At 37.0% G+C, this 12,906-nt stretch overlaps 1 protein-coding gene across 3 annotated transcripts in view; it reads right to left on the minus strand.

Moving 5' to 3' along the window:
- SPEN (spen family transcriptional repressor) overlaps positions 1-12,906 on the minus strand; it is a 94,571-nt gene that overhangs the window by 22,266 nt on the left and 59,399 nt on the right. For all 3 annotated transcript variants that reach the window (XM_038531893.1, XM_038531892.1, XM_038531894.1), the window contains 3 exons: positions 9,017-9,177; positions 6,339-6,539; positions 2,601-2,752 (listed from right to left, as the gene is read on the minus strand). In XM_038531893.1, the coding sequence (XP_038387821.1) occupies positions 2,601-2,752; positions 6,339-6,539; positions 9,017-9,177 (514 nt within the window). The remainder of the gene's footprint in view (positions 1-2,600; positions 2,753-6,338; positions 6,540-9,016; positions 9,178-12,906) is intronic.

Raw genomic sequence — 12,906 nt, forward strand, 5'->3', positions numbered from 1 at the left:
ATCTGTACTCACACCTGACACTCTGGTCCTGCCTGCTTAGACAAGGTGGTGTAAAAATCTTACTTACATATGAAACCGGTCCGGAGAAACCAGACACCAGAATACCAAAACTTCAATAATGACCCATATTGTGATTATCTAAAAAATTCTGTGAATCACAATATCTAAAGTATTGTGATGACCTAAGCCTCATTAAGGGTCATGAGTCAATAAGCAAAAGCTGAAACAGAGCAAAATGAAAAATGCATTTAAAGAGCTGTTTAGTGAGACCTTTAAAAAAAAAGCAGTAATTTATATTCAAAATAGTTCTACTTAGGTAATGGTAAATAGGGGCTGATTTTCACCATAATGTAGAAAGTAACAACTGAGGATAACTCCATTTAAGAGAAATGGTCTCCAGATTCAGATTCATCACATAGGTTCTTTTTTTTTTTTTTTTTTTTTTTACATAGGTTCTTTTAGCTATAGCATAATTTGTTATCAATAAACAGCAGACCATTTCCCCAAAGTTTGTGTGTCATTAAAAGTCACCCTCATAACAATTGGAAATGTGATGAAGTGAGGTTTTCAAACAGAATGCTGAGAAGCATTGCTCTTAAAACTCAGTAATCACTCCATTTTCAGCAACTCTGTTCATGAAAATGTATCTATGTGTCCAAATGTAACTTCTTATACTCGCTCAAAATTCAAAGTAGCAGCCATCCTCCAATGAAAGTATGTTTGGGGGTACCTCAGTTGGTTAAGTGTCTGCCTTCAGTTCAGGTCATGATCCCAGGGTCTTGGGATCGAGCCCCACATGGGGTTCCCTGCTCAGCAGGTAGTCTGCTTCACCCTCTCACTCTGCCCCTTCCCTCTGCTTGTGCTCTCTCTCTCTCAAATAAATAAAATCTTAAAAAAATATATGCCTGAAAGTTATATTAATTCATAGACTCATAAATGCCAATGAGCAAATTAAATATTAGGTAACTGCAAAAAGAAAAAAAGCTGAAGCCCACATAGGCAAGTGAACTCCAGGTCACTCATCCAAGCAGGCAGCACAGCTGGAATTAGAGGATATGATAAAAGAACTTAAATTAAAATAACTGAAAAAGAAAATGTATGTTTTGCTGTTTCTCTAAATATATATCTTATTTTTTTCTTAACTTTCTACCAACCACTTCTCTCACCTCTACTCCCTATGAGGTTTAGATCAGCTACAAGCCCAAATGTTTTTTTTTATATATATATAATTTTTTATTTATTTATGATAGTCACACAGAGAGAGAGAGAGGCAGAGACACAGGCAGAGGGAGAAGCAGGCTCCATGCACTGGGAGCCCGACGTGGGATTCGATCCCAGGTCTCCAGGATCGTGCCCTGGGCCAAAGGCAGGCGCCAAACCGCTGCGCCACCCAGGGATCCCAAGCCCAAATGTTTTATTCTCTAGATTATGTCATTAAAAAAATAAGGATTTTTGCTTACATCACGGTAAATAAGGATAGCTGGATGCGTGCACAAGCGTGCATACACACCCCTGAAAGATTAACAATTATTACTCCTACCCAGAACATTTTTTTTACTCTCCAAAGTTCAAAATTATATAGCAATTTCTTTGCTGTTATTAGAGAGACAGAAATAATTTTCCTACTTTTTCAAATATAAAACAAAGTAGTATATATATCCCAAGGGTACAAAGCTTAACCAAACTATTTTCATTAGAAAGGGACTCCAGTTTTGAGTCATAAGAACAACAACAAAAAAAAAAAACCCCTCCAAATTCCTAAATTTAACAATGACTTGAATATAAAAAGTGATTCTAATTAAAATTTCAAAATAGAACTGAGCTTCCAGCATGACATCCACATTCCAGTAATCCCCAAGGTAGTCTGAAGTGCACTATGAGAACACAATATTCATACACTAAAGCTGCTGCTTCTTTCTTACAAACATATTTTCTTCTCTTTATTTCCCTTCCAACTCACAAGACTAGAGACAGCATGGACAAAGAAAAATAAGAAAAATGGATTGAAAGGGATGCGTGATCCTGGAATCCTGGGATCCCTGCATAGAGCCTGCTTCTCTCTCTGCCTGTCTCTCTCCGCAGGTCTCTCTCTCTCTCTCTCTCTCTCTCATTCTCCTGAATAAGTAAATAAAATCTTGGCGCAGCCTGGGTGGTTCGGCAGTTTAGTACTGCCTTCGGCCCAGGGCCTGATCCTGGAGACCTGAGATTGAGTCCCACATCGGGCTCCCTGAATGGAGCCTGCTTCTCCCTCTGCCTGTGTCTCTGCCTCTCTCTCTCTCTCTGGGTCTCTCATGGATAAATAAATCTTAAAAAAATATAGATAGATAGATAGATAGATAGATAGATAGATAGATAGATAGATAGATATAGACAGACAAAATAGAGACCAATACCTATTATATAGTTTCACATACACACATAAAACAGTTCCCCAATGAGTTTTCCTGCATCATCTTTTTAGCTGGAGTTAAAAACACATAGGGCAAAGTATTTATTACACCATGTAAATAACACCTTTCCAAATATAATCTGTACTATGCTTTATGTTTTACAACAAAGATCTAAAACTGTTTTTACTGTTAAAAAAAAAAACAACATACCACAATTTCTCCAAAGCGCTGGAAGATGTTGCGAAGGTCATGGTAAGTAGTGGTTTTTTCAAGGTTGCCAATAAAGAGAGTTCTTGTTGCTTTGGGGTGAAATTCATCTATCCTTTCATCCAAAGGACGAAATTCATTTTCACTCTCTGTTTCTGTTAAGTGGGATGGGGGCAGGGTAAAAAAGCAAAGAGGTTTTTGTTTTGTTTTGTTTTGTTTTTTAAAGTAATCTCTACACACCCAATGAGGGGCTGCAAATTCATAATCAAAAGATCAAGAGTTGCATGTTCTACTAACTGAACACCAGCCAGGTGCCCCAACAAAAGTGTATTTTAATGTGTATTTATATATCATGGGAAAATCTACACTTAAGCTAAGTCTCTAAAATATTGGGCTTGAATATCATACAATCTAAAAAATTAAATATACATTTTCAGAAACAGCTGCCTTTTGCTAACTCCAAAGGCTAAACAAACTTGTCAACAAAACTTAGGGGGAAGGAACACATTCTTTGATCTTTAAAACAGAAAAGTGGACTGAATTTCAGTCTGTAAATTGATTTGTTTTAAAAATAATCACTGACACAGAAATAGATTTTAAACCCCAACAAAAATAGTAATTACTTAAGTCTAATCTTAGGTTCCAGAAATTATGCAGCAGGCTCTCAATGGGAAGTATAAAACTACAATCTGAAACACATATAAAACTCAACTGAAAATAGCTACATTACTTAATTTACTTTATAACATTTTAGAAAATAGCATTTTACATTTGTCATGCTAATTAACACAGCCCAAGTGTCTGAATGTAGCAACTGTTAGATACAAGAATAATAACTGTTTGAAAACTGACTGAAGTAGCACTTACAAACTTGCTATTGCAAGGTCCCCAATGACAAACAAGAGGAGACTCAAGGACTCCTATGTTTTCTATTTCTTATGATCAAAAGCCCTGGTTCAGTGTCTAATTCAACCATGTCTTTTCTCTGAAACTCAATTTCTAAACCTGGTCCACAGCAGATCATTCAATGTTTCGTCAATAAGAACTATGTAACACAGCCTATATGCCTATATGTTCTCTCTCTTTTAATGTAAAACAAAGCCATACAAAAAAAGTTAGTATTTAATCGACTTGACTGAAACAAAGTGTTTAAGTCCGTGCACTGCATATTACTGATGTCAACAACAAAGATATTAAAAAGATTCAACTTCTGAGCTGCTGAGTGAATTCACACAGAACACACCTCACTCCTGATTTCAGTTTCATAGCTCTAATGGTAGCTCAGCTTAATCTTTCTAGCCTCATCAAGGAATATGTACTTTAAAAAAAAAAAAAAAAAAGGAATATGTACTTTCATGGAGTCAGGTGGACCCAGAAAACCACCAGGGCTCATGTGCTTGACTCTATCCTGTATTTTCATTGTATTTTCCGGGGAGAGATCTCATTTCAAGATCAACTAGGTCTTCTTGAAACTACCTAACAGAGGGCACATATTTAGGAATACTTCATTTAAAAGGGGAGAAAAGGGATCCCTGGGTGGCGCAGCGGTTTAGCGCCTGCCTTTGGCCCAGGGCGCGATCCTGGAGACCTGGGATCGAATCCCACGTTGGGCTCCCGGTGCATGGAGCCTGCTTCTCCCTCTGCCTGTGTCTCTGCCTCTCTCTCTCTCTGTGTGACTATCATAAATAAATAAAAATTAAAAAAAAATGTTTAAAGGGGAGAAAAATAAAAGAAAAAATAATTCAGAAATATCTTCAGCTTTTTATTCCAAAAGGCAGAATGCAACCATTCAAATCTATACCTGTTTTATTTACACCATATAGCTCAGTAAACATTTCAAAACCAGAAATTCAGTTTAGCAAAGATTTTTATAAAGTGTATTTTCCACATGTAATCTATTTAATCTTCATGATCAGTTTAAGTCTTAATGCCTATGTATCACTGAAAAAATTCTACTATCCCGAATTTTCATGTTTACTGGATTGCAATGCTCCACACAGGATTAAGAAAGCATAATCTTAGAAGCCACCAGGGGTCTATCTGCAAAGATGGGCTTCTTAGATTTAGATCTTTTTTTTTTTAATTCCAAGAGGTCCTTGACCTAAGGAAACAATCACCTCCATACATTTCAATACAAAACATTTATGACTTAACCATCCAACAACATAATTCCAACCATGTCTCCATACTCAACATTCCATTGCTTTCAAATATCCCATTCAATAAATGTCTCATGCTGTCCCACTGGGAAAAATACCTTCAAGCTTTCCCAATGTCTGAACCAACCAATCTTCTCAAAATCTTCCAATGGTGGGTGTGGTTAAAGCCTAATTTACATCCTGGGTGCTAGTAACTAATTAGGTAAAAAAAATTTTACAGTAAAAATGTCAAGCTAGCATTATCACTTGGAGATCTGAGGGCCATCTATTAATAATGCCCCAAATTAGATTCCCAGCTACTTAATAACTAACTATGCATGGCTCTAAAAACTATATGGATTATACATTCTAAATATTATTCTTTAGGCCAATTGTGACTTGTTCTAAATGTGATAAATAAGAACTCCTGAGTTGCACTCAGTTCAGTATAACTTAGGCCAATATGTCTCAAACTTGACAGAGGAGAGAATGCAAGGGCATAACCAATAATCCCTCTAAATTCCTGTGTTTATCATAAAATTATGTACATTTTGCAGTCTTCCCTCTAAAAACTCTGTGCCTATTTTAATATATACAAATATCATTTATACATTTTCATCAGGGAAATTCAATTTTTTCCCTTTAATTGTCAAATAAACTAATATTCCAAGAGAATGGGCTATGGTTACCCTATAAATTCCACTCAAGGTTTTAGTCTTTTGTTTGTAAGCTCTACACCCAACATGAGGCTTGAACTCACAACCCTGAAATCAAGGGCTATATGCTCCACAGATTAAGCCTGCCAGGTGCCCCTCAAAGTCTTAATCTTAAAGTCTGTCTCAGCTACATAATGTGACTGCATAATTTAAACATTTGTTTATTCCTCCACAAATTTACTTGTAAGTTGTTATAAATCAGGAGTTTCCTAACTTGAGTATGTGAATTCTGAAAATTATGCTGAGACAGGGTCAAGGAGTCTGCATTTTAAACAAGCACTATAGGTGGTTCTGAAACAGGAGAAACACTGACCCAAGCCATGCTTCAGAAGACTTTCTGCCTTACAATAGGTCTTACAGGCAGGTTCAAACTAATAAACGGTCCCCTTGAAATTCTCAGTGGGTCACACTCCTCAGACTTAATCCTGATTTTCTTTGTTACTATCTTTCAAGGTCATAGAAACTAGAACAACAGATCCCATTTGTGCTGGGCATAACAGAAGTAAAACTGGTCTAACTAGCCCCTCAAATAAGCGGAACAAGTAGTCTGTTTTCTAATTCAAGGTAATTCTGATGTCATTCTCCAAAGAACTATATCCTTATCTCAGTTAGTTCATTCTTTAGGGAAGGCAGGGCTCAACAAGGGCTAAAAACTACACTTTCCAGACTCTTCGATGTCAGCATTTTTCCCTTACAGGAAGGGATCTTTACCCTCCCTAACCAAAATATAATTTCATTCATTTGACCAAATGTACTCAGTCTTTAAAATAGAAGACTTCGGAAATATGTCAATAAATAAAGCTGGAAGAACACCAAGATTCAGAAGAGGCTGCCTTTTCATAAGTGTAAATACAAATTATACTAAAAATTAGCCTCCTTTTTCTTACCTGGTCCTATCCATGCTGTTACTTCAATCTGCATGCCAAAGAAAAGTTTTCCTTTTGATGCAGTCAATGCTTTTTCTTGGTCCTCTTGCTGCCGAAAGAACACCAGACCATACCTCTCTTCTGAAGTTCCATGGATCTGCACTGAAGTCACCTTTCCAAATTTCTTAAATTCATGGAAAAGGCCATCTTTAAGGCTTGTATCTAAATCCCCCCCAAAAAAACAAGGTGTTTATTTTTCTTTAATTTAGTTACAACTTAATAAGTAAGTTACAAAATCTTTAGCTTGATTTTTTTTTAAAGATTTTATTTATTTATTCATGAGAGACACAGAGGGAGAGGGAGAAAGAGAGAAGGGGTGGGGGCAGAGACACAAGCAGAGGGAGAAAGCAGGGTCCATGCAGGGAGCCTGATGTGAGACTCGATCCGGGGACTCCAGGATCATGCCCTGGGCCAAAGGCAGCGCTAAACCGCTGAGCCACCCAGGGATTCCCTAGCTTTTTTTTTTTTTTAAAGATTTTATTTATTTATTTATTCGTGAGAGACACAGGGAGAGAGACACAGAGAGAGGCAGAGACACAGGCAGAGGGAGAAGCAGAGGCTCCCTGCAGAGAGCCCAACATAGGACTCGATCCTGGGTTCCCCAGGGTCATGCCCTGGGCCGAAGGCGGCGCTAAACCACTGAGCCACCCGGGCTGCCCCCTAGCTTGATTTTTGACTTAAGTTTTGTTAGCATTAAAACATTTCTCTTTCAGATAAGATAACTCTAAAATGGCATGTTAGAGACCCCTGTACAATTCTGAAAATAAACAGAGTATTGGAAAATTATCACACTGGGTATTTGATAAGAATGATATTGTGGCTATAAGAAAAAATGCCCTCCTATTTTACAGACAACTAAAAAAGTATGTATCTTTAAGTCGGTATGAAACGATAGAACATCAAGGATTCACTTATAAAAAGAAAAGAACAGGAAAGAAGGAAAATGGAAAGCAAGTCTGACAAAATTGATAATTTTTAAATCTGGGGTATGGAGTAAGGGGTGTTTATTTTGCTACTACTACTTTTGGTCTTTTGGTTAAGTTTAAAACTTCCATGATAAAAATTTTATATACACATATACATATATACATCTATAAAATTTTTAAAGACGTGAGAAAGCAAGCTGTATTTCTAGCTTTCCAAGCATCACGTCAATGATAAAATTGTGTGGGAAGCAGCATGTAACATGCTAATAACTTTAAGGCCTTCTACAGATGAATCATACCCATCTAGGGAGTCTTGTGTTAATTTGCTTCATTATAAAAATTAAAATTGTAAAGAAAGACAAGCTAATTTTACTCTCATCCACTCCTAAACAACTAAATAATCTAAATCAAAAGCTCATCAATATTTGTCCCTCAGTATCTCCATTCACAAACCTGGTATGTAGGTTTTTAGTGGCTGTTTTAATAAATAATTTAAGTGGGATGCTTGGGTGGCTCAGTGGTTGAGCGTCTGCCTTTGGCTCAGTGTGATCTCAGGGTCCTGGGATCGAGTCCTCTGCCTACATCTCTGCCTCTCTCTGCATCTCTCATGAACAATTAAATAAAATCTTATAAATAGGGACGTCTGGGTGGCTCAGCAGTTGAGCATCTGCCTTTGGCTCAGGGAGTCAGTGATCCTGGAGTCCCAGGATCGAGTCCCACATCAGGCTTCCTGCATGGAGCCTGCTTCTCCCTCTGCCTGTTTCTCTGCTGTCTCTCATGAATAAACAAAAAAAATTTTTTTTAATCTTATAATTAATTAACTAATTAATTAATCACTGAAATGAGCTTATCTTAGAAATACTAAGTTTGGTATTTGTTAGTTTGACCATCTACTAACAGTTATTTACATGCTCAATATGTCTAATGTAGAAATAACAGTATAGCATGGTCCGTTGTCAAAAATATCAGGAGTAAAGACTTCAGTATAGTTTTATGCTAAACTTTACCATTATTCATTATTTTCCTCATTTAAAATGTTACTATTTTGTTTTGTTTTCAAAGATTTTATTTATTCTTGAGAGACACAGAGACATAGGGAGAGGGAGAGGGAGAGGGAGAGGGAGAGGGAGAGGGAGAGGCAAGCTCTCTGTGAAGAGCCTGATGTGGGACTCAATCCCAGGACCCCTTGATCATGACCCAAGCCAAAGGGCAAGACACTCAACCACTGAACCACCGAGGCCCCTAAAATGTTAGTATTTTGAAGTGGGTTTCCTATCATAATTTTATGTTCAAAGTTTTTTCACAGAACACAGGACTCCAGGATGATATAACAAATTCAACTGATAATAGTATTTCTATAATTTCATATCAAATTTCCCTGTATCAAAATACCTAACCCAGAAAGCATATTTAAAGTATAAAAAAATAAAAGTGCTTTCTTTATATAACACGCACCAGTCTTTGTGTATGTATGTACATACAATGTGCACAATATATACATACATATGTATGCATATATAGTAAATACAAGTAACATGCAATCTTCATATACATAGAGTTATAATCATCACTTGCTTTTTCTTACATGGAATTAAGTATTAATGAACCACAAGAAGAAAGCTTGTTGTCACCATAAAGCACAGAATTTAAGTTGCTCAGTCTCACATTCCCCCCAATAGCAGCAGAGGAAAGTACACCAACAGAAACTTTTACCTGTAGAGCGTACTGGAAGATTCTGAACCTTGATCCCAAAACTTTTACGTGGCTCATCTTTTTCCAGGGATGAAAGCAACTGGGAAGTAGGTGCTGGGACGGCTGCTGACTGAACAGATCGGGCGGGAGAGTCGTCGCTAGAACTACTGCTGGAATCAGTGCTGGAGAAGGGCAAAAACAAAAACAAAAACAGAATGAGTATCATGTAAAACTTCTTAAAATCAACAGGTAGAAATAATTAAAAGCAACCATATACATTTCTGGTCTGGGATTCTGGCCACCCTTCCCTCTCCACATCTACTTCATACTCCCACCTTGGAAGGCAAAACAGAGCAAACACCAGCCTGAAACATGGAAGCAAAAGTAACGATATTTTACTACCACATGCCCTCCTAAAGACAAATGTTTCATTCTGTGCAAAATGTGAACAACTTTTTCTGAATGAAGACTAATAATAAATATAATAAAATAATAATAAAAGAATAGTGAATATGTGGTTTTGGATTCAGAGACCTCAATTCAAATCTCAGATATAAAGCATGTATTCTTGGACAAGAAACCTCTTGCTAAGCCTCAGTTTCTACATCTATAAAATGGAAATTAAAAAAAAATAAAATGGAAAAATAAAATGGAAAGTACCTATCTTGCAGGGTTACAAATTAAATAAAATAACCCACAGGTTTATAGGGTTTGGAATATGACACCATCAATAAATGAAGTGGCACTGCTCTGTTACTATTATTACTGCTGCCACCACCACCACCACCACCACCACCATTTTAGGGGTGTATTAATTTTGAGGAAAACAAAAGTATTCTAAATAAATTCCTAGGTAATTTAAAAGTATTTGAGGGATTAATGAAGAAATATTATGTAAGTTACTTGAGTCTTGTTGGTTTAGGCTCTTTCCCTCTGAGTAATGTGGGAAATGAGTCAATGAAATTGAGAATTTATTATTCTTCAGTTTGATACAATCCTCAAAGGGGCAAACAGTTGAAAGACAAGGAGAAAATATTACCTACACACTCAGATTAAGAGAGAGATATATTTAAACAAGTTTATTATACCTAAGAACTACATGAATAATAGGAAAGTCTCTTTTCAGTACTGGATGTGCAAAAGACTGCTATGGTTTTCTTTTGTTACAGCATTCTCAAATATATTAATAAAAAACTATTTACAGGATCTGCTATTTATTTACAGGCTTCTAAAATTTTGCTCTACACTTTTCCCTCCCTATCATGGAAGACTTATCTTTTAAGCAAATAACTCCAGGGGAGGGGTGGTTAATTCACCTCAAGTATACCCACTAGAGGAAAGACCTGATAGTTTTTATCATCTGGGCTAAAACCACAGCTCTCATTGTCAAGACAATCTCTAAACCAGCCAGATAAATAAATCCAACTCAACGAACTAAGGCAAATTTGCCATTGCTTTTTAAGAAATAAACAAATATTATAAGAAAACAGGGTATTCTAAGAATTTACACAGCATTTTTGTTTAGCTCTCAGATGCTAAGGCAAAAGATGAAAACATCACAAGGTTATCAGAGCTCCCTGAAGTTTGAAACACAGAGAAAAAAACCTATGCTAGTAAGATCTAAAAGGACATAACTGAGTTACAAAATACAAACTACTTGGGATAGAAGCCTCAAGATAGGACTGCAGATTGTCATGTGAGGTTAGGCTTCAGTTTTCTCCATAAAAAGATTTTTTTTTTAAGATCATTCAGTAAAGGTAGTGTTACTAACAATAAGTAAACAGGATACTATATTTTCATTCAAATTAAGGATTAATAAAATTGTCTTTTAGCACAAAAATCCTTGTTATATGTATTAAGTCCTACAAGTAATAAAGAGTATTGGGGAAGCCACCATATGATTACAGTATAGGATATGTTATATAGGATTACCAGCTTAATTCCAATGACTCATTAACAAAAAAAAAAAATTAAGAAAAATACTTTAATTACAATAATGCCACTATTATAAACACCAAAATTCCTTAGCAACAGGGGGTAAAATAAATATGGGCAAGAGCAGAATTTCTGCTATTGAAACAATCAGTGAGGCAACAAACACCAAGTTCTATATAAGCCTCTATCATAAAAATGCAGGTGAGGGGTGCCTGGGTGTTTCAATCAGTTAAGCATCTGCCTCCACATGTGGGGGGGGGTCCCTGCTCAGTGGGGAGTCTGCTTCGCCTTCTCCCTCTGCTCCTCCCCTCACACCCCCACCTTACCTGTGCACACTCAAATAAATTAGCCACCCAGATGCGCCAAAGAGGGAAAGTTTTTAAAATGAATTACAAAATGATAAAATGACTTCACTTCTGGGTTCACATTTCAATATGCTAATCTAAACTGCAATATGCATTTCCAGTGTAGTTTAACTAAACATACTATAGATTTTAAGATCATAAATCAAAATGGGAAAAAAAAACAAAAAATAAAAATAAAAAAATAAAAAATAAATCAAAATGGGGGCACAAATTTAGACCCCCAAATATTTTCCTGTCCTATTAAACTGACAGGAACCCCAAGTGCCCAGAAGAGCCCTACCATTTTTAATTTTAAAAAATTCCAAAAAAATAAATAAAATTAAAAATAAAAAATTCCTGTTTTTATAATTTTGTTAAAACTAAAGAATCACAACAGTTCATCAAAGCATATGATATAAAGGTGCCCAGGTGGCTCAGTAGGTTAAACATCCAACTCTTATTTATTTTCAGCTCAGGTCATAATCTTGGGGCCATGGAACTAAGCCCTGTGTCCAGCTCCGCACTGGGCATGGAGACTGCTTAAGATTCTATTCTCTCGGGCAGCCTGGGTGGCTCAGCAGTTTAGCACCGCCTTCGGCCCAGGGTGTGATCCTGGGGACCCGGGATCGAGTCCCACGTCGGGCTCCCTGCATGGAGCCTGCTTCTCCCTCTGCCTGTGTCTCTGCCTCTCTCTCTCTCTCTCTCTCTGTCTCTCATGCATAAATGAATAAAATCTTTAAAAAAAAAAAAGATTCTATTCTCTCTTCCTTGCCCTCTGTCCTCAAACTCTGCTCCCTCGTGTGTGCTCTCTCTAAAAAAATAAATAAATCTTTCAGGGCGGGAGGCAAATGATATATATAGTATATAGTTGTTTCTTTCTTTCTTTCTTTCTTTTTTATATATAGTTCTTTCTTGAAGGCCAACAGTAATGAATGAAAATCTGTTCCAATCTAATGGGACACCTGGGTGGCTGAGTCCTTAAGCATCTGCCTTAGGCTCAGGTCCTGATCTCAGGGTCCTGGGATAAAGCCCCACATCAGCCTCCCTGCTCAGCAGGGAGTCTGCTCCTCCTTTTCCCTTTGTTCCTCCCCCTTGCTCATACTCTCTCTCCTGCAAGTAGTTATGATGGTATATCAATAGTTTTAAGACAGTAAACTTTAAATTTACCTGGTCACATCATATTACATTTTCAACATCAATTAAAGTTCTAAATGGAAAAGAACTTGAAAAAACAAAAAACACAATTAAAAAAATTTTTTTAAAGATTTTGAGATAGAGTGAATGTGGGGGGCAGGGGGGACAAGTAGACTCCCCACTGGGTGGGCAGCCCCGACCCAGGGACTCAATCCCAGGACCCTTAAATCATGACCTGAGCCGAAATCAAGAGTCTGCTGTTTAACCAAATAAAACTACCCAGGCACCTTGATAAAAACAATTTAAAAGAAATCTAGGCAATGGGGTGTCTGGGTGGCTCAATCAATTGAGCATCCTGACTCTAATCTCAGCTCAGGTTTTGATCTCACAGTTGTGATTTCAAGCCCCACACTGGGTTCTGTGCTGGGTGTAGCACCTACTTAAAAAAAAAAAAAAATCTAGTAACACTTTTCCTAAGCCCGTAAGACAACTACAATG

This window comes from Canis lupus, chromosome 2, assembly GCF_011100685.1.
Source record: "Canis lupus familiaris isolate Mischka breed German Shepherd chromosome 2, alternate assembly UU_Cfam_GSD_1.0, whole genome shotgun sequence".
Lineage (NCBI taxonomy): Eukaryota > Metazoa > Chordata > Mammalia > Carnivora > Canidae > Canis > Canis lupus.